Source organism: Carassius gibelio, chromosome B5, assembly GCF_023724105.1.
Source record: "Carassius gibelio isolate Cgi1373 ecotype wild population from Czech Republic chromosome B5, carGib1.2-hapl.c, whole genome shotgun sequence".
In the NCBI taxonomy this organism is placed as follows: domain Eukaryota; kingdom Metazoa; phylum Chordata; class Actinopteri; order Cypriniformes; family Cyprinidae; genus Carassius; species Carassius gibelio.
In genome coordinates, this window is record NC_068400.1 from 14,696,464 (window position 1) to 14,718,807 (window position 22,344).

Sequence of the window (22,344 nt, forward strand, 5' to 3'; positions counted from 1 at the left end):
TGTATGTGCGTACAGTACATACTTGGGTGTGTCTACTGTTTATTTACAATGTTACGGTGTTTTATACTTTTCATTTACATCTCAGGCATCGTGATTTTACAGCTTTGAATTCATTTTATTTTATAGTGCCATTTAAAGCTAGTCTAAGTATTGTCTTATACATTACTAAAATTGTACTCAACTCTCATTATTAATTGCAAAACACACAAGATAGTAAAATGTCTTGAAAATTATTTCGCAATGCAAAAAAATTCCAATGGTACACAATAGACTTCATATAATTAAGAATTTGTATTATTATTATTGTGCCACAAATTATTACCCAGACATATTTTGTTGAGATTCACCCATACAATTTTACAGAAATTGATCATTCAAACCAGTTTAAGTAACAATAACATTTCGTAACAGTTCACTAACATACTGTAGCATGGTGTAGTAAAAAATTTAATTTCATGAATTGAGGCCAGAATGTTAAAAACTAATACTGAAAATAAAAACAGGGCCTCTAAAATGAGTTTAAGACCTTTAGACTTTACACAGATTGATGGAATATTGTACAAGGAAAATGTCACACAAAAAACAAATAATTTAGCAGAGTTGACCAATTGGAAGAATCTATTTTTTTCTGTACATTACATTGATGACTAATCATCTTCTATCTGTTGTGCTGGTTCTGGATGTGTTTGATCGTTATGTTGCACCGTACTCTCTGCGTTATCTTCATGATCACCTGTAAAATAAACACACACTTGTTTCAGCAAAACCAAAAGTACAGAAACCCCACAATTTATTATTAATACCAAATACTAAATATTTCAGAGATGAGCATAACTGGAGAAAATATATTCAATAGGGAATTGTTTTGATAATTATTTGAGACAGATTAAAAATAAGAATAATTTCAAATTTCCAGGGTTTTCAACTTTCAATCAAAAGAGGCATTTCTCAAACTTGCCTTACTTTTATTATTTCATCATGATATAGATTTTTCATACCATATCACAAAAGTCAAAACATATTCGGGACACCGCTGACTTACTGGACGATCTTCTGTGAATCTCTACGAGCGTGGTTGTATGTCCGTTTGACGGCGGAGGCAGTTCAGTTTCAAGGACAATTTCCTCTTCATCTGAATCCACTAAACTCAATACATCCCCCATTTCATCATCTAATTGACTAGAAAGAAAATGTTACAATGCCTCAGCTTCACGGATCCTTACTTACTTGCACATGTTATAGTATGTTTGAAGACAATAAACTCATATTTTGGAATAATAGTGACATATTACTTTGATTATAAATGAGCTGTTGTCATACTTACCTAAATCCTAAACCTGTAAAATAAAATAAAAATTGTAAAAAAATTATACCAAACTATCTTTATGAAAAGAGTTTTATTTAGGCATTCAAAAATACTTACCAATACAAATTCTATCCCGCTTTGAATATACTGTTGCACCAATAGCGACACCAATCATCATTATAAAAACAGAAACAAAGACACCAACCACGGCCCCTTTATTATCTTCAGAAGCTGAGAACAAAGAACAAAGGAGAACAAGTTCATGTGGGGGATGTTATGTTGTAATACTTTTGCAAAGGGAGAGGTAATGTCAGAAACTTCTCGTCTGTTCACATTTGTGCATAGCTTTAGCATCGCTAGTGCTTGAACTATCTCCAGATCTGACCTGCGATGGATTTTTGAAAACATGCATTTCATTCCTAAACAACTGAAATCATAAGATTACTTCAATGCAAATAAAAAAACGTAAAAACATTCAGGCATATTACGGTCTTGTGTAAAAAAAAAAAGGTTTCATTATCTTCATCCTTTATTCATTTTACTTTGAATTAAAATATGATCTGGACATATTTTAACTAGGAATAAAAGAATTCTTGTTATATATATATATATATATATATATATATATATATATATATATAAAGAATAAGAAATATGGCGAAACATTCAAGTTTCTAACTTACTCTTCACAGTAAGATACACTTCCAGCTCTTTTGGACCAAGAGGGTTTATACTGTAGCAGAAGTAGATCCCTTCATCTTCCTTAGTTACATTGATTATTTTGAGACTGTAGGTGTTGTTGTTGTTAACAGACACAATATATTTGGAGCTGGTGTTGATGGTTTTGTCGTCCTTTTGCCTCCAGACAGTCTTAGCCGGTGGCAGAGATTCAGACTCAGTACAGCTGAGGGTGACATTGCTGCCCACCAAAGCGCTTACCATGGGATCTCCGATGGGGTATGGCATCTCTGGAAGACACATTAAATATAATGGTTTCCATTTAGTCAATTAAGCCAGAGGTGCAGTGGAAGATGATGAAAATGAGCAAAAACCCAAGCTGGAATAATCTGAGAATGTTTAAAGATCAAAACTCAAAAGAACTGCACATATAGTGGCTGATTTTAAAAGAGGTTTCCAAGATTTGTTTGGACACAAACACGCAACATTGGTTATTCAAGCAAAAACTGGACTGATAGTGTAGGTTAGAAAAATGTGATTACAAAACAACTGTGGGGTTGGTAAGAGTTTTATGTTTTTAAAAGAAGTCGTTTATGTTCAAAAATGCTGCCTTTGATCAAAAACACAGAAAAACAATTCTATTTCGAGTTCTATTTAAATATTTATAAATGTAATTTATTCCTTTGTTGACAAAGCTGCATTTTTAGTATCATTACTCCAGTCTTCAGTATCACATGATCCTTCAGAAATCATTTTAATATACTGATTTGCTGCTGAAGAAACATTTATTATCATCAGTGTTGAAAGAAATAGTACTGTCTAATATATTTTTGTGGAAACTGTGAATTATTTTATTTTTAAAAACAGCACTTATTTTAATTGCACATTTCTGGCAACATCTTAAAATGTCTTTACTGTCATTTTACTGACATGAAAGACCATATTCATTACTTCTTAAAAAAAAAAAAAAAAAAAAAAACACTGAGAAAGCTAAAACAACACAGAAGGTAAATCTCATTAAAACATGTCTTAAGACAAAAAAAAATGGTCTTACTGAGCTTAAAGGAGCAGGAATCCACCTTTCCAGTCACATGATGTCCAATACACTTCACTTCCTCTCCACTATGCAATATAAACCTATTCACATGGACCTCCAAACGCTCGGTCTCCTGGGATGTGGAGTTGACCGTGGGACCCTTGGCTATTACATGTTCTTCAAGGACCTCATGCCAGTCCAGAGTGGGCACAGGGTAACCTCCTTTCCAGCTACATATGAACAAGACATCGAATGTCTCGTTAGCTATCTCCCAACTGCACTCTGGACGACTCTCCGGAGCATCTGAAAAAGACAATTAAAACATGCAGTATATAACACACATCTAACAAACAAACAAAATCCACACAGATAATGCTACAATTGTCAAGGTAAACTGAAACTAACTTCTAATGTTGCTTCAAAGAATCATTTTTGAGATTACATTTCCAATCATTTTTTTTTAAATGATGTAAACGTGTGTCTTACAGTAAACTAGCACCTCCTGTCTCTTCTTCACAGTTTTCTTGGAGAGTGTATTCTGGGATGTACAGGTGTACATCCCTTGATTTCTTGGTTGGATTTTTGTTATGGAGAACTCAAGGAAGGATTTGTTCCCAGATGCCTTGTCATAACTGTCCAGCGCCAAATCTTCAACAGTCCAGGTCAAGTTTTGTGAGGGAAAAGACTCACTGGAACAGTTAAAAATCACATCCGAGTCGTTTTTGACATATAACGTTCCATTCTGTAAGAGAGTTGCTGGTTGTATGGCCAGTGAGACGTTAGTTGGACCCTCTGAAATATAATACAAATGCATGAACAATAATTATTAATATGACGGTCATTTCAACAAAATCATCAAAAATGTTTCTTTAGTACTTCAGAATGAATGAACAGCAGATTACTTACATGTTACATATCAAAAGAACATTTTGACTTTCAATTACACATATACAGTGACTACCATACAAATGTTTGGGGACAGTGAGATTTTAAAGATTTTAAAGGCTTTTGCTCATCAATGCTGGGTTTATTTATTAAAAATACAGTAAAAATATTAGTATTTAAATAAACATTTTCGATTTTAATATTTTAAATGTAATTTACTTCTGTGATGGCAAAGCTGAATTTTCAGCATCATCACTAAATTCTTCAGTGTCACATGATCCTTCAGAAATCATTTTAATGTGCTGATTTGCTGCTCAATTTTGAAAACGGTGGTGTTGTACCTGACTCATATTTTAGTGGTAAATGTCATACATTCCTTTGATGCAAGAAGGGTTAAAAAAGCATTTAATCGAAATTGATTTTTCCTCACGATAACTTTTGATTCATTTAAAGAGTCCTCGCTAAAGAAATATATTTGTTTTATTTCAAAAACCTTACTGACCCCAAAATTTTGACCTTTTTAAAAATGTTTAAAGAGGAAGTACACTGTAATTTGGTTAGTCGTTATGCGTGGTGTCTATCCTACGCATACTCAGTCACATGGTTCTCTAGGTTCATGCATTGCAGTTAAACCAGAAAAACCTGTTTGAAGTCAGACTCCCGATCTCACAGAAACCGGAGACATCTATTGCATATCAAAGCTTTCCAAGTACGATTTAGATATCCATAGCACCATACCGGCAACTCGAAGCTGGATGTTTGAGAGAGTTTGCCATGAGCTGCCATCCTTTGTTTGGGATTCACATTCATACTGGCCTTCATCTATATACTGAAGCCCACTGATCCAAAGAGAGCCATTGTTTGAAATGGAAAGATGCTCTGATGGCTTCGAGGGGTTTTGGGTTACAGCAACAGTCCCATTTATCTTCCAGCGATAAACAAGTGAAGACGCATTAACTGGCTGGTCAAGACACTGTAGTGAAGTATTCTCCCCCTTCTCTCCAATCACATACCGCTGCACCTGCTCCTCTGAAACTACAGGAAGAAGGACAGAGGAATGTGGTTTAAAGCAGTATTGGGATCACTTACAAACATGCAGCAAAAGTACTGTGGTAATACCATGGTTTTTGAATACAGTGCAATTGTAAAACCTTGGTATAAGATCTTGAAGTATTATGTCAATATCATTCTGTACAATGGATTCACAGGCTACTATCGAACTTTCATGGGGTTTGAACATGTACCATGGTATATTTGAAAAATCCCTGGAGCACCATGTAGAATAAACACTATAGCAAATGACTATTAAGTATCTCTATAAAATACATAGGAATAGCTCAGCATAACATCTCATTTAAAAGTGAAACCAGATAAGATTTTCCTGTCAACTCACCTGTTTGATGCGACAGAAGAAGCAGATGTAGAACTATTGCAGATATAATCATTTTAAGATTGTAAGGATATCCCATCAGATTATAGGATACAATATTTTCCTTGGCAAGTTCGCTTGCTTCCCTTTGTTTCCCGGCAAACGCATCAAACACTTTTCTATGAATTAAACAAATAACCGGAAATTATTAAGATAAACTCGCGACCGTACTAAACTCACTTTGGGCTTCGAACCTGTATATTTTGTGTCACTTTCGATTCATTTCTATCTTCAACCTGTTTACTTGCTTGCTTTCCCGGAAACTTTAAACATTTCTGTTTGACCACACCCTTCACCTGCGCTCTTAAAGAGACACACACAGCTTTTTACACGGGCTCGCGTCTGAGCAAGCACACCCGGCTGCAGCAAATATAGGTCTCTGCAGGAAAGTGATGGGAGTTACCAGATCAGGGTGTTTTTACACCGTGGTACCTGATTGTTTGATGTCATAAGTGACGTTAGGTTTAGGGGTGGGGTTGTGTAAGGGGGCGGATGCAGCCTGCAGATCTGGGGTGTAGTTGCATATGCAGCCCCGCCCCATACCTACTCTGATTGGTTCGATCGTCTTTCATAGACATGCATGATAGGAAATGTTTGCTTAGTTGGTGTAGGACAAAGTATGTTGTTTAAAAGCTAAAAACACTGAGCAGTTTTAAAAAGCCTTAATTAAAATGCAGTTGTTTATTGTTAACTTGACACACTATGTCTGATTTATTGAATCACGAGATGTTAGCTGCTGCAAGTTTAACCTTCTAGACCAGTCGACTTCACAAATCAATCATAGGGACATTCTACAAAGCTTAATGTGAAAGGACATGGCCTTATGCATTAAAACAGTTTTTTTTTTTAAAAGACCAAACTCTAAAAGAGTAAACAAATGATTAATAAAGCATTCTATTCACAGACAAGCAGATATGAGCACAGAATAAGAACGCAACATTTATTTTAAGCATTTTCCTCCCATAACCTGCTTGTCTGTGAATAAAATGCTTTATCAATTATGTGTTTACTGAGTTTGGTCTTTTAAAAAAAACACGATTTTAATGCATTAACCCACGTTAAGAAAAGAATGTCCAGGATCATTCCTGCTGATTGAAAAAAATCGGTTCAATAATTTTCACAAAATGGGTCTCGGAGAAAATACCAATTTAATATAAATAGATGATACTTTATAAAGTTGATCTCAGTATTTGACAGTGGCTGAGAGACAACTGCACTAAAATAAGAGCAAGATGATCATGAAATTGTGTTTGCAACAGATTACAGGCGTGTCCTTTCAGAATCATCACTGGCTGGTAGTAATAAAAGTTTTTCTTCACTTTAAAATATTTTCCTGAAATAAAGGGGAGGAAAAAGTCTATGCTTTGCAATGTAGATAAAAAAAAGTTTCAGAAAAATTAGATGCCACACAGCAGACACATTGCGGTGTCATTTATCAACTGCATGACAGATATGTAACAATAATTGCCTTGTCATGTTATATAAATTAAAACAATACGGATGCATCCTTTTAATTTTCTTTCTCATAATCTGGTGATATGAAAAATCTAATTATTTAATTCATAATCAATAATCACCAACTATGTATGTCTATGAAAGACTATCGAACCAATCAGAGTACGTATGGGGCGGGGCTACAGATGCAACCCCCGCCCCAGGTGCAGCCCCGCCTCTATCTGCAGGCTGCAGCCGGTCTAGCAGGTTGATCAAGCTCACAACGTTAAGACTGGGGTTTCATACCTGTGTGTCTTAATATCCCTGAAAGCATCCCTCATGTCCTATTTCCATTCCTTACTCTGGGAATGATGGAGGGCCAAATTACTCAAAATTAAACCATTAAATAAATGTAAAAATATTTAAACAAATCGTTAAATGCACAAATATCTTTCTTTATATCTATCTATCTATCTATCTATCTATCTATCTATCTATCTATCTATCTATCTATCTATCTATCTATCTATCTATTTATCTATCTATCTATCTATCATCTAAATAGCTTTAAATAATCTTTTGTGGGTATTTTCACAGTCAAATTTACTTTGTGATTAATTAGATTAATTAATCAACACATTATGTAATTTATTAGATTAAAAAATTAATCGACTGACAGCCCTATTAAGTATGCATTTATGCATTTATATGTAGTATATATTAATTATAGATTAAATATAAATAATATATATTATATATAATTTAATTGTGTGCATTACATACGATTTATAAAAATATTTCAACATGTATTTAAACTATTTCATTTTTAGTAGGAAATACATACTTTAGCTACTATGTAAATACTTTTTTACTTACAGTTGCATATACAGTACATTAATGTACATATATAAACATACTGATCTTGATGTTTATTTATTTATTTGAATAAATTAACGAGTAAATAAATACATACTATGTATATCAAGTAGTTTAATGGATTAAAATATGGCACACATGTGCAAAATGTAACTTCAATAATAACTCATGTAAACACAGTGATAAACAAACGGATGAATGACTATTTTATTGTGGCTAATATTTGTAATAATTTTAAAATAATTTAAATAAGTTTTCAATAGTAAAAATAACAATACAAACAATTATTTTAGATTTATAATTATTTTTTACATAATTTGTCCATTTGTTTGTTTGTTTCTGTATTTGAGAAGCCAAAAGCAATTGTTTCTGCACTAATGTATAAAAAATCTATTATTTGTTGTTTTCACTTTAGATTTTATTGTTATGTTATATGTTACGTTATGTTAATTTATTTTTTATTATATAGGCCTACTAATATTTAGCATTGGCTAATGTGCAAGGCGTTCCATTGTGTGTTGGAACGTTTCAACTTTTACCTCCACTAGAGAGCGCCAAAGCGTCTGTAACGTTACATGTGTGCGACATTGTTTTGGTTCCCCCGCTTTTGGTGCCGGTGAAAAACAGTCCTCCAGACTTTCAACATGTCAGGCTGTAAGAAGCCGCGAGCTGTAGCAAACCCTCTGGAATCGACCATTACAACTCCGAGTGAACGAATATTGAAAGAATGCCACACTTTATATATCGACAACGACAACGGTAAACAACGGTAGCATTCGTATGTAAACACATGTTGCTATTTGTGCTTTTTGTGATCTAAAACATTATGAAACATTGTATGGTACAAATCAGCTTGAAAGTTCAATCATCAGACGTCCGATATATATAACGATGCTGTTAGTTATATTTACACTAGTCACTCATTCGTAAGACTGTGTCTTAGCAAGCCGCCTAGACAGTTTTGGACTTAATGATATGGCAACATAACTATGTGGACAGCACACAGGGATTAGAGACACCGTTATGTTGACCAGTTGTCTCTGCATATCACACTACTGTAGTCTATGGGTCAGTACAGAATATATACAGGTATAGTACTGTATGTGTAAATCCACGTTTATACAGTATGAAATGGAAGCAACATACAAGTACAGTATATTCAGGTTCAAATGCATGTTGGAAAGCAATAAGGCGTCATATATTGATAATAAAGCTCCCTTTGTTTGGATGTTTTTGACAGGATTGGTGAAAATTGCAGAGAGTTTGGGAGTGAGGCTCTTACCGCCCCGGAAAAAGATTATAGTTATGATTATGGGAAACCATTCTGCTGGAAAAAGCTCTTTTATTAACTGGTAATCACTCCTCTCACATCAAAAACACCTTGGATCCCTAAACGATTTCATAGAATCAGATCGGGGAATAAAGATTGTACTGACTGATGAGAATAATGACATTTCTTTTCCTGATTTTGTTGTTCTGTACCAACATCTTATCCTCTTACCATTTTTGACTCCAAGGCCCCCTTTTGTGATTATGAATTTGAAGGATTATGAATAAGGACAAGAATTTAAAAAATAAAATAAAAAGTTTTACTCACAATTTCTACCCAATACATTTTTTAGAGATTGACATAACTACAAATAATATGCATTCAATATGAAAATGCCTATGGCATTTTAAGATTTTATTTAATTACATGATTTTCCAGGTCTAGAAATCATATAATGAATTAAAATGAAAATCGTTTTAAGTAATTTTTGAAACCCCTGGTTGAAAACCACTGCATTCGACCATAGTTCTAAAAAACTAAAAAAAAAAAATCAAAAATGAGTAAAAAGTGTAATTACAAACAAGGATACATTTTGTATATGAATATTAGGATAAAACGTTTCAAATGAAATCTGTCTTTCAGGTATGTGGAGGAGCACATACAGAAGACAGGTGTTGCCATTGAGACACAAGGCTTCACATTTATAACTAGTGGAAGAAAACGCGAGTCACTAACAGTAAGTACATTTATGTGCACACCAGAAAGCAGATTATTGTGAGAAAGCTGCTTAAGGCAAACAGTTTACACTCTGTGCAAATGGTTTTTATGTTTGATTGTGTTGGTACATTGATTTCCTTTTTAGTGCAGATGAGTAGTGAAAGTGCATTTATGAGTTAATTATGTGGCAGTTAATAATACTGAATCACGGGTCACATGGTGACCAGCGTGGGGTTTTCTCTGGGTGTCATTCAATAAAAAGAGCTGCAAAGAGATAAATCAAATGAAAATGCAGGTTAATGCTTAACCTGTTCTAATGAATTTCTGAAGCAAATGTTATTTGAAATTTTAAAGGTGCTGTATGTATGATTGACACCGAGTGGTTGAACTAGGTATAGCAGTCCAAATTCAAAATATTGGAGAGGGTTTTTTTCACCCGGCCCCTCCCTTCACACTTGACGGAGGTTGCCAGATTGAGGACACCAACAAGAACCAGCACACTTAACAATTAATGACATTAAATACACAGTGTTTTCCACCAACTGGCAACCCGAGGTATCGAAATAGAACTGGGGAAACTGGCGGTTTTCAAAAGAGAAACCGTCATTCCGGCTCGGAATGTACATTTTCAAAGGAGAATAACTGACAGTAGCATTGTTTGTCAGATAAACAAGTATGTTAACTTAGCATGTTTCTTAAATATCTGCAAACATATTATAGTATTTTTATGCTTCCGCAGATCAAAAACTTGCATACAGCACCCCTAAGGACAACTTTTCGAGATTTCAGGATGGTTTGAAAACCAGCTTTAGTGTTTATACAGAGACAGAGATTCTCTTCTTTTATATTAAAGAAGAGAATGTGAACTGTATTTGCTTTCAGCTACCAATAAGAATGTTGTAGGCACAGATTAATTCAGTTTTGCAAAATATCTGTATGTTTGCTCCTAAAATCAGAGCGGAAAATGTGAAAAAATGACATGACCCAGTCCAGTTCCATGCATTTTCTTCACATTATTTTCTGTTATTACACGGCTCTGTGGACATTCCGAGGTATGTTATCCCTAGTTTTCACTCAACTTTTCTCCTTAAAGTCCAGAAAAAGCATTCTTGTGAGCAGATACAGAAGGAATCTCTGGAATTTTTTCTGCTGATTGAGGTGGAAATTCTTCAGAATAAATTTGAATATAGTGAAAATCTTAAATGTAAATTAGATCTACAGAAACAAAGAAATCTTTAATAAACAGGAATTTGATTAAACAGAGAGAAAATATAGACTGTTTAACTTTTTCACAGATTCTTTTATTAAGAAAATAAATATGTAACCTCACTTATAGTACTGTTTTAATAACCTTTTTGATACTTTTTCTCGACAAGGATGCATTAAATTGATCAAAAGTGACTTACTGTAAACTTTTTCTTTTATTGTTCTATATATATATATATATATATATATATATATATATATATAATGTAAATGCTGTTCTTTATAACTTTCTATTCATCAAAGAATTATGAAAAACAAAATCCATCATAGTTTCCATAAAATATTATGTAGTGCCATATTTTTATATATTTTCCAATAGAAAATATTTATTTTAAATAATAATATTTCACAATATTACTTTTTTGTTACTGAGACTTTGATTAAATAAATGCAGACTTGGTGATCATAAGAGATTCTTCCATAAAAATATTAAAAATCATAAAGATTTTATCATTTAAATTCTCATCTAAAAAGCCAGTGCTATGTCTACATACAGAATACAAAAAGGGATGCAGAAGTTTTTAAGAGGAAATGCTTTGGCTTTTCTCTTTTCTCCTGGACAAAACAACAGTTTTTTGCATGTGGTGAAAGAGCAGACCATATCACAGCTTAATCAGCCGCTCCTTCTGGAAGCAAAGGGGTTTTCTTAAAGACACAGCGTCTTTTTTCCCCCTTAACATATAGGGCTCTACCTCTCTCTCTTTCCTTCTCTGTCTCGTGAAGACCTCAACGTGAGTAATGCAATTACAGTGAAGGAGTGAGTGATCAAGGATTATCAGAAAAAGGATTATCAGCTCTTTACAGGAAGCAGAACAGGAAGAGAGCTGCTGCGTGGCCGAGAGTGTCACACCATCAGCCAGCCTGCAGAGAGAAAGAGAGAGGAAGAGCAGGGAGCCTCCCTACAGCGGGGCCTGCCTTCTGACTTCACACCACATTCTCCTCTTTAAATGTGTCTGATCTTTCCTTTATCAACATGTTTGCTTCTTTTCCTCACAGGGAAATGCAACATTACACCTTTACCCACATTTCAGACCACTGCTGGAGTTCAAAGGTAGGAAATCTTAATAGAAAAATCATCATCATCATCAAAAAAAAAAAAATATATATATATATATATATATATATGTGTGTGTGTGTGTGTTAGAATGTAGAAACTGTTCTATTTATTAATGTTTCAGTCCTTTTAAAATATGTTAGTGTGTTATTGATATTATATATATATATATATATATATATATATATATATATATATATATATATATATATATTATGAATATGATTCAGATATTTCAGACCTTAGATTTTTTTTGTGTGTGTGTGTGTTTTTAGGCGTCAAATTACCTTTTTATTATTTTACTTTTCATTTTTTTCATTGAAATTTATTTTTGTGGATTTGCACACCTTTCTGTGCATATATGAACTATTCATGTTTGCCTATCAAATATGAATATTTCTTCTGTGCATGCATATCGACTGAGAATAAATGACTACTATTAGGCGTTGTTGATTAGTGTGACATGGTAGCACTTTTTTTATTAGGTCATTTAAACTCATTGTTATGCATGATATTAAACACCCAAACTAGTTTTTAGTGCTATTTTTCTCATTTATTGCTTAGAAATTAGGCTATTTTTTGAGGGAAATGTGTAGTCGAGGCAGTAACATCTACAGCTATGACTAACACCTCACACTGAGTCATGCAAGAGTATGTGGACAGCCAGAGCAGTATCCGCCTGAGAGCGCGAAACATAGCAACACATCTCATTCGCATGCACCTCGATAAACTCCCTCTGGCTCTGCTGGCTTAATGCTTTTCGCTGTGTATTTATGTAACTGTTATAATGAGAGTCCAGCTGTCGTCACAACTAGACTGTATCTGAGTGATGGCTCTCCATTGGTGTAGGTGAATGGTCTTTGGGTGTGTCGGAGGGCATCATCGCCGCACACTGATCGTGCAGTATTCCTTCAGTGGGCAGTGTGGGTTCACCTGGTGCAGAGAACCAGAATGAGTCATTCACACTGACAACAGTGCAGCATCAGTGGGATAGACACAGAGAAATGTCTTCCCACATTACTGCTACAGAGAACATGCAATCGACAGTCAGGAACAAATATGAAATGATAATAGCATTTTGTATAGACATTGCATTTTATGAGCTTCAAGTCAGTGACAAAATTATGACATGCACTCTTAAAACATACTATTTAAACAGTAAAACATGCATTCATCTTATTTATTGTAAGTATAAACCGTCATTTTCAGAATTTTCAGAATTTCATTCTACTTCGTTCACTCAAATTTATGAGCATGAACATATTGCAGTTGTCTTCTGTGTTCCTGGGAATGTCTGTAATGTGTCGCATTGAAGATTTTAAACGTCTGTGTTGGTCTTCAGGATGTGGGTTTGTGCAGGAAAGAATAACGAGAATTGCGATTGGTGCATTGTTTGGGTGTGGTTTTGGCTGGTTTGTCTTATCTCAATAACTTTGACACTATCATCATGACTCGGGTCTCTCTGCAGTGGTGCTGCTGTGCACCTTGGAGATGACGCAGCACTTTCTTGACCTTTGACTTTTCCTCAGTGGACTAGATCCCTCAGTATCTCCTTCCACCGGCAGCGAAGTGAGACGCGTTTCTCCAGTTACCTTTCACCTTTAAAAAGACTCAAAGATCCCTTAATAATCCCTGGTCATTGAGCCTATCACATGCACATGACTACATCTGATTTTTAAGTAGCACCTGTGGAATGAAAGTGACTACATGGATATGCTTCCTTTTTAAAATGTTGAGGTTTATATTATTATACATTTATTCAGCAAGGATGCATTAAGTTGATCAAAAATGAAGACAGAAAAGATTTTACAGAAATGCTGTTCTTTTGAACCTTTAATTCATTGAATAATTCTGAAAAACAAAATGTATCAAAACACATCTGTTTTCAGGATTAAAAATAATTTAAAAAATGCTTCTGGATCAAGTGATATTGACAATTTAGCTTTGCCATCACTGGAATTAATTACATTTACATTTATGCATTTGGCAGACGCTTTTATCCAAAGCATTCAGGCCCTGGGGATTGAACCCACAACCTTTTGCGCTGTTAACACAGTGCTCTACCACTGAACCACAGGAACAAATTTTTAAACAGATTTAAATGGAAAACAGTTTTTTTTAATTGTAATGTTTCACTATAATACAGTTTTTTTTTTTTAATCAAGCAAATGCAGCCATTTTTTTAATGGTAGTGTGTAAAGAAAATCTATAATATAGTGTAAAGAACAATCATACATTTTATCATCCACATTCATTTTATAGCTCTGTAGTCTCTATCCTAATTGTAGGAGAAAACTTCTCTACAAATTCTCTGAACAATAATGTTCATAATCCGAGTATTTTCTGAAATGAGAAATAGAGAGCAGTTAAGAGACAGAGAGATGGTCAGACAGATTTGAGGGTGTGTTGGTGCACCTTTGTTGAATGTTGATGAGACAGAACAAGACGGGTTTGTGCGAGATCTTGCACACCTGCAGTCACTGTCTGAAAGAGCTTCAGTGTGAACCTCAGATGTGTTTATGCCAGTAAATGAGCAATTGCACATCAGTGTGCTTAAATCATGAACATGTAAGCAACCATAAAGCAGGCATTGGTGCAATGACTGAATCACCAATCACAATCTTTCAAAAATATAAAAAGTGTAGTTTTATTCTATTTACATGCTTTCAAAACTCTTAGCGTGTGATTTTTATTGGCTGGCTGGCGTTGCTTCACAGTCGTTCTTCACTGGCTAGCTTTATGTGGCTCCACCTTAAAGCTGCCAGTTGAAGAGCTGTTGTGGGTAACCATAACAACAGACCACCAGAGGGGGCGTGGTCAAGAAAACTGTATGAATTCATGAACATGTTTTATTAATCAGATCATTTTTTTGCCCCTAGAATTATACTTTTGAAACATGAGATAGTTGTTATAATGATGAATCTGCACTTAGGGTTGTGTTTCTAATACCAACGCAGTTTTATAAATGCCTGCAGTTGTATATTGTAGGTGTCACGGATTACCTGAGCGCTGAGATTTCCACCTCCAAACAGAAAAAGTTCAGCCTGGTGACGTTTGTGGACACTCCAGGGTTGGTGGATGGAGATATGGTGTACCCTTTCGATGTCAACAGTGCCATCACCTCTTTTGGTAAGGCTGCGTCTCTTCATTTTGTGCTGTTTCAGGTCATCAGCTCATTTGATTTGCTTCCAAGTCCATTCAAGTTCATATTTAAGAGTTGGCAAGTTGTAATTACTACATCAGTTGTGTTCAAGTCACCTTGGGTGGAGCAAGATGACCATGCATTTACCTTTTCTACAGAAAAAAAAGTATCAACATTTTTAAACTGTACTTCTACAAAATATCAACCAAAGAATGTAAATCTATGTGTTTTTGTTTTGTTTTTATTCACTTTATAGGGGTGCTGAAAATTGAGTTGTTTATATATAATTTTTTTGGCGCCACTTAGTTTTATTGTATATGACAAATTATAATAATTACATTAATTTCAACTAATTCACCTACAGTACAGATGCTGCATGCATTGCAAATTACGTTTTCTCACTGACACACCGCCAACTCAGAAACTCGAGGCTTAATTAGTTCAAAGTTTCCTGCTTTTAATTATGACTTTGTGTTGCTGTTCATGTGTGTTCATTTTGTACAGTAAATATGATCTTTTTTACATGACTTGATTACACCACAAAACCTTAAATGGATCTGTCATCTGAAACTGATTTTATAATGATTTTCCTGGGTTGTTTCACTCTTTTAATAAACCATTTTCTTGAAGGCAAATTTTTCTGTTTTTATGTCTTTTAGTTTATGGACTGCATGTTAACTTTGTATACTAGTGTAGATATTGCTAACTAAAATTAATAAAAATGTGAGTGATGTTAGATGAATTATCAGAATTGAAATGTTTAAGTACTTAAAATAATACAACTGTAATACAAATAAAGTAAAGCTAAATAAATAAACACACACATATATATATATATATATATATATATATATATATATATATATATATATATATATATATATATATATATAAGAATAAAGATTACAAAAGCACATTGTAAAATTACTAAAACTAAAATTAAAAAAGAAACTGAAAACATATTTAAAATTAAATGATCTAGAAAGTTGTTAAGACAATTTAAAATGTTTAGGAGCATTTACAATATACAGTCTTTCCTTTCAGAAAAAATGGACCAAAAAACATTTTGATATTGCTAAAATATTGATATATATATATATATATATATATATATATATATATATATATATATATATATATATATATATATATATTCCTGAAGGTCTTCAGTATGCCCAACCCAACTTCCTGTTTTCAACACAGAAACAAAAATTATTTTTCAATTCAATTAAAATTATTCTTCTAAACAAAAAGGAAAAGTACCATATATATTTTTTTTTTCTTTTTTTTTTCCTAAATTAAATCGCACAAAGGTTAGAGTAACACTTTTCTTCACAATTTACATATCTGTGTATTTTCAGGTGAGCAGGCGGACCTCATCTTTGTGTTTTTTGACCCGATGGGACAGGCATTGTGCAAGCGTACATTGAACATTGTTGAGAATTTGAGTGAGAAGTGTGGAGACAAACTGCGCTTTTACCTGAGCAAAGCTGACGAGGTTGGACGAGAAACGGACAGACAGGTGTGTGTGTGTGCACCTCCACTGCCCTTAAAGTCATTATAAACGTCCAAAAGCATCTTCCCTCAGTAAACTGATGTACTGCTGTCTGGAACTGTCTAGACTTACAAATGTAATATGGTCATTTCCAGTCTCAATTCAATCTGTGCTCCTGATCTTCTTGCCATAATAGTTTGTTCTCTGACAGAAAGCCAAACAGGTGCTATTACAAATCAAGTCCTCTGGGGTTTCTAATCCTATTTAGCATTAACCCATCCTAAAGGTCAAGTGTCTCAGTCGGTGTTGGTGTTGATTTTGTTCCCACAGCGAGTGATGATGCAGATTGTCCAAGAGCTGTGCAGGAGACCTGGACTCAACAAATGTGGCTTCGAAATGCCCACGATATACATCCCCAACCCTCAGAAAGTAAGAGATGATGGGAGCCGATTGCTGTGCTGGTTAAATGTCCATGGTTTTCCTCCTAGAAGGGACATGAGTAATAGAAGCATGCCCATGCTCCACTGCTGTGTCAGAGGAAATGGATTTATGTCTCTCTGCAGCATTAACATTAATTAGTTCTGTCTGTCCGCAGAGACACTTCCCTTAAAAGCCCGACTTTAAAGGAGAAATGGACTGATGCTAATAAGACATAAAAAGATCAACTTGATTTCAGGCTGCTTTATAATGCACTACCGTTCAAAAGAGAATAATAAATGCATAGATTAAAATTTACAATGCAGATGTTTATAATGTTACAAATATATTCAAATAAATGCTGTTGAAAATGTTGGTTTCCACAAAAAATATTAAGCAGCACAATGGTTTTCAAAACTGATATTACAAAAAAAAAAAAAAAAAATATATATATATATATATATATATATATATATATATATATATATATATATATATATATATTGAGCACCAAATCAGCTTTGTTCATCTGCTAAAAATGCAGTTGTTCACATCCTCAATTTTTTTTTTTTTTTTTTATAACAATATGCATATGCGGCTTTGTTGGTAATGTCCACAGAATAATTATTAATTCCATTTATTCCACTTTTAGCTTTACAGTGTTATTGCATATGATGCTACTACCACAGATAGTTGATAAAGTGAAAATAAAATGATTCAATTTTAGTTTTTGTGTGTTTGTGTGTGCAGCCCAGCAGATGCATCAACCAGATTGACGAGGTTTGTGAGACCATTGAGAAGAGCATAAACCAGGCAGTGCAAAAAACCCTTGACCAGCTGGAGAAAGACTGTAACCTGATCATCTCTACCATCAACTATAAACTGGAACAGGACCGGTACACATCCATCCATCCACACTATATCACATCATGACTCTAGAGCTCATATATGTCATATTTATCAGCCCTGCATGTGTTTGTCTTCCCTCAGGATGAATGTGAGCAGTAACAAAAGCAACCGTTTTAATTCTTTCCTGTGTGGACTTGCGGGAATCTTCCTTCCGTTGCTCTTCATCCTCAGCTTCATCATCAGCACCTTCGCTCCAGAGGAACTGGACTCTCTTGTTGGAGAGGGATTGGCTAAAACCATCTACTTTTCCACAGTATGTTCTCATTTGGATGTTTTCTGGAGATTAAGATCCAATCACAGGTGTGATTTCTTCTGTTTACCTGTATGTGTTTATTAGGGGATCGTTGTGTATCTGTGGGAATGGATTCCTGAAGACTGGCAGATAATGTTTGTGATCATCTTTGCTGCTCTGTGCTACTTTATGTTCTTCTTGGCCAAGTATTTTGCGCGGTGAGCAAAATGGTCTCTAAATGTTTTGTTTTATTGTCACAAGGGGGCACCATAACTCTGACATTGTTTACTTTTATTTATTTGACTCTTTATCCTTTGGCTTTGGAAGAGCTATTTATTTTACGGTGTACAATGCAGTATGTATTAGATATGCAATAGAGGATATAGTATGGAATAACATATCCCACAATGCAGTGCACTTGACTTAACTTTTTCCAGCGCAACATATAAACCTTTTCTACATAATGTTCTCCACTTTCACAATGCAAAAATACCTTTTAACATACTGTTGGTTTAAAAACTACTAAATAACCAAATTTGTTCACCAGGCAACACTCACAGAGTTCAATATGCATCTAATGAGGTCTAGTGACAAACATGATCATTTACATTATGCCTAATGTTTTACATGCTATTTTGAAAGGTCAAGTTAGTGTCACCAAACAGAATGACTAAATGATGACCGTCTGCATCACACTGCATCTCCTTCATATATATTGGTGGATATTAATATGGCAGCACTTTAGATTCTGCATGAGCTTATTCTTGATCTCTTAACCTTTCCCAAGACCTAAACTTAACTATTATAAACAACTACCTTACTTGCTATCAATAGCAAGCTGAAAGCTGTTTATAACCTACACTCTCAGGGATTTTGCCAGAAATTATTTTAGATTTTTCTATCAAATGTTCATTTAAAATATCTTTGTGTTTATGTAACTTGTAATATTCCAAGTCCATTTTTGCCATGAAGTTAGCCTTAGACGCTACTTAGATCACTACTACTACTTACTATCAATAAGCAGCAAATTAGGAGTTTATTGAGATAAGATGCTTAAAAGCCCTAATCTATAGAATCATTAATATATGCTAAGATATGCAGTATCTGTACAATATATCACGATTTTAATCTAATGCAATCAATGAATGCTAGTGTTTAATCTTTCCCTGTTCTGTGCCACTTACTGTAATTCGATTCTTGAGCTGATTTCTGTTTTTGAATGGCCACTTCATCAGTTTAACAGCAGCCCTCTCAATGCTCTGATCTCCTTCAGTCAGGGCAGTAAGACGCTGACGAAAAGAGAGAAGAAGAAAATGGCTGAGTACAGTGATTACATCCAGGATATCGTCAAATCCAAGAAGGTATGACGTACTTTAAGCATTATTATAACACTGTTTATTCACCCATTCATTTTCCTAAAGATGCACTATTATATGTAGGTGTTAATAATACTTTTTATAACTATGTTATACAATGTAATATAGTTTGTTCCTGTGTTAATTTAGAGCAGAATTAAACCATTAAACCAGAGCAGTTTAACCAGCTTGGCTTGACTGTGAGAACATCTAACAACCTTAACCTCAATGATGGTTTTTCAGCAGAGCTACAACTGATAACTGAACCTGCGGTTGAAACATAAGCCATTCAAAGGATATTTGTCTTCTAATCTTGTAATATTTGTCATCTTTATCGTAGCGGAATCTGTATGAGGAGTATCTTCGCCAGTGTGCTGCAGAGTATGATTTCTGAAGGAAAGCCTGCATGACAGCCGTCCGTCACATCGTTGGAATAATTCACATAAAGCACATCCACGTGTTAAACAATGATGTAGTTTCATATTTACAACAAATCTGTGCCTTTTGGTTAAATGTGAATAGTGTTGAAAAAAATGTGATATACAAACATGACCTCAATATTATCTTACACCAGCTAGTTTTTCTATATGAATCATTTTTAACCGTTTTTAGCCAATAAGCTACATTATCACCATGTAAAGACATCATTCTGAGACATTAGCCTGGTTTCTGTGGCCTTCTTTTGATCTCAAGGAGCACTGTGGGAGAAACCAAAGGTACCAAATCCAACCTCATATACTCTTTACACCGTGTTTATATTATTAAGTGACATTTTTACTTTTTATAATGTAACACAGAAGAATTTCTCCCAGCAGCCATAGAAAAAGGCCTCAACTAGCTTTAGGTCTTCCTGTCATTCATATGTATGTGAACGTAATGTTGCATGTTTGTCAATGTACCTTATTTTTCGGACTACACCTGAGTATAAGTCTCATCAGTCCAAAAATACGTCATGACGAGGAAAAAAAGCTTATATTTATTTAGAACCATGAACCAAGAGAAAACATTACCATCTACAGCTGCAAGAGGGCGCTCTATGTTTACAGGGAGAGGCTACAGCAGCACTGAGCAGCATAGAGCGCCCTCTGGCGGCTGGAGACGGTAATGTTTTCTCTTGGTTCATTTCTCCTGGTTCATGTCAAATTAATTTTTATAAATAAGTCGCACCTGACTATAAGTCGCAGGACCAGCCAAACTATGAAAAAAAGTGTGACTTATAGTCCGGAAAATATGGTAAATGTCGTTTATAAATTGTTTTAAAAGGATTGTTTTGTAGTGTCCTGAAGTGATGCAAAAAATTTAGAATTATTCTCTTAGGGCATTGTTTTATGAATACTAAGGAATTGCATCTTTTTTTTGAGAAGTAGCTGGGTTTGAAGATGTAAACAAAGTGAGAGTCAGTTTTTTACCCGTCCATATATAAAGGGTGCAGTGTGGATGCATGTGCTGATTGAATTTCTTTATTGATTTTTTACTTTTATTTAATTTATTTGATTAGCTCACTTATTTTTCAGCTTTTTAAAAGTACATTTTAAGAGACCGTAGCACTTCCATAACTTAAATGAATATGCATTTACCTCAGTGTTGCAAAAATGCCTTTTATTATGACTGCAATAATTCAGATTTCATAGCATGTTTTTATTTTAAATGTAATGCTTTTTTTTAGCTATGCAGATTTTTATCGGTCTTACTGAATGAAATGTCCTCTTTGATCAGCTCAAAAGTTTGTATTCTTCTGTCTTATACTATGATTTGATGAAATTGCTTGCTGTTTTCTGTAAGTATATTTGAAAGAACAAGCACCCCAATAAAGTGTTATAGCAACAAATTTATTCATATTTTTTTATCATTCCACCAGAACCTGTCACATATGACTGAAACCTCCAATCCCTGAGTTAGTACCAAAGAAAAGCTATAGGAGGCCAGAGCTACAAGAGAAGCATTCGTTGTTACTGCATACAATCTAAAAATACAATCAACAATCAATCAGTCCGTCATCAATAAATCATTTTACGATTAGTCAGAAAATACAAGCCTCTTATAATACGAGCATTTCTATAGCTAAAGTTCTAGCTTTAAATATTTGTCGTCTTGTGCAGTTTACTAGCAGGGCAACCACAGTTCCCATGAGCAAGAGGTATATTGTCATTGTTAAAGGTTTCAGGCCAGTCCTGGTGCACATGGTCATGCTTCAGTTTGGGGTGAGAACATTCAAAATGACAGCGTCGCTTTATTGCAATGGAGATTATACTGTACATTTGAACTTGAAATACTTCATGGCTGGAAGATTTGTTATTTTTTTTTTAATTCAGTGATTCATGAAGTCTGTCAATAACACATCCAGGTAATAGTTTACCTCAAAATCATAAAAGAAAATAAATAAATTATATATATATATATATATATATATATATATATATATATATATATATATATATATATATATATATATTGCATAAAGAAAATGATGTCTAAAAATATACTGTATTATAGTAATAGTATAGTAAGTGAAACATCGAAGTAAGGAGGAATGTGCTTAATTCTTGTGAAAATTATGTGAAAAAGTAATATATATATTATATATATAATTTTAAATATATTTAAATATTTTATATTTTAAGCTAAATCTTTCACAGCAGTTGCTTCTGTCTCATTCAAATATATATCAAAGTATATCTATATAAATGTTTTATTTCTTTCCGATTTTGGCTTTGTGAGATTCACCAATATGTGAATTTTGACATATGTATGATAATACTATATCATACATTGTGATGCATGACAATACTATATCATACATTATATTTAATTTAAATTCATAGACATTGACATATGGAGCTTGT

The 22,344-nt window shown here is 34.0% G+C and overlaps 2 protein-coding genes across 3 annotated transcripts; one reads left to right on the plus strand and one right to left on the minus strand.

Moving 5' to 3' along the window:
- Nucleotides 1-26: 26 nt before the first annotated feature.
- Nucleotides 27-5,720, minus strand: LOC127958422 (V-set and immunoglobulin domain-containing protein 10). 2 transcript variants are annotated; one of them, XR_008154032.1, is made up of 9 exons: nt 5,529-5,720; nt 5,299-5,453; nt 4,644-4,940; nt 3,507-3,812; nt 3,039-3,323; nt 1,990-2,274; nt 1,424-1,537; nt 1,043-1,337; nt 27-733 (listed from the first exon to the last, which is right to left on the minus strand). XR_008154032.1 is itself a non-coding variant. In XM_052557279.1 (9 exons), the coding sequence occupies exons 1-9, from the start codon at nt 5,372-5,374 to the stop codon at nt 648-650; spliced, it is 1,599 nt and encodes a 532-aa protein (XP_052413239.1). In that variant the 5' UTR covers nt 5,375-5,719; the 3' UTR covers nt 27-647. The 2 variants fall into 2 exon arrangements, 1 of the variants encoding a protein (XP_052413239.1); XM_052557279.1 differs by having other exon boundaries at nt 1,043-1,179; nt 1,325-1,337; nt 5,299-5,719.
- A 2,516-nt stretch (nt 5,721-8,236) lies between these two features.
- LOC127958666 (uncharacterized) lies at nt 8,237-21,329 on the plus strand. Its single transcript, XM_052557586.1, has 12 exons — nt 8,237-8,403; nt 8,885-8,996; nt 9,557-9,650; nt 11,894-11,948; nt 14,940-15,080; nt 16,455-16,615; nt 16,919-17,017; nt 17,756-17,901; nt 17,996-18,167; nt 18,252-18,364; nt 19,420-19,507; nt 19,842-21,329. The coding sequence occupies exons 1-12, from the start codon at nt 8,289-8,291 to the stop codon at nt 19,893-19,895; spliced, it is 1,350 nt and encodes a 449-aa protein (XP_052413546.1). The 5' UTR covers nt 8,237-8,288; the 3' UTR covers nt 19,896-21,329.
- The last annotated feature ends 1,015 nt before the right edge of the window (nt 21,330-22,344 follow it).

Coding starts and splice junctions, on each gene's coding strand:
- LOC127958422 (XM_052557279.1), bottom strand. CDS start 5,374: ATGGGATATCCTTACAATCTTAAAATGATTATATCTGCAATAGTTCTA. Junction 3,324..3,506: donor ACAGGAGGTGCTAGTTTACT/GTAAGACACACG, acceptor TGTCTTTTTCAG/ATGCTCCGGAGAGTCGTCCA. Junction 2,275..3,038: donor TTCCTGCTCCTTTAAGCTCA/GTAAGACCATTT, acceptor TGTGTCTTCCAG/AGATGCCATACCCCATCGGA.
- LOC127958666 (XM_052557586.1), top strand. CDS start 8,289: ATGTCAGGCTGTAAGAAGCCGCGAGCTGTAGCAAACCCTCTGGAATCG. Junction 15,081..16,454: donor CAGTGCCATCACCTCTTTTG/GTAAGGCTGCGT, acceptor GTGTATTTTCAG/GTGAGCAGGCGGACCTCATC. Junction 18,168..18,251: donor AAACCATCTACTTTTCCACA/GTATGTTCTCAT, acceptor TGTGTTTATTAG/GGGATCGTTGTGTATCTGTG.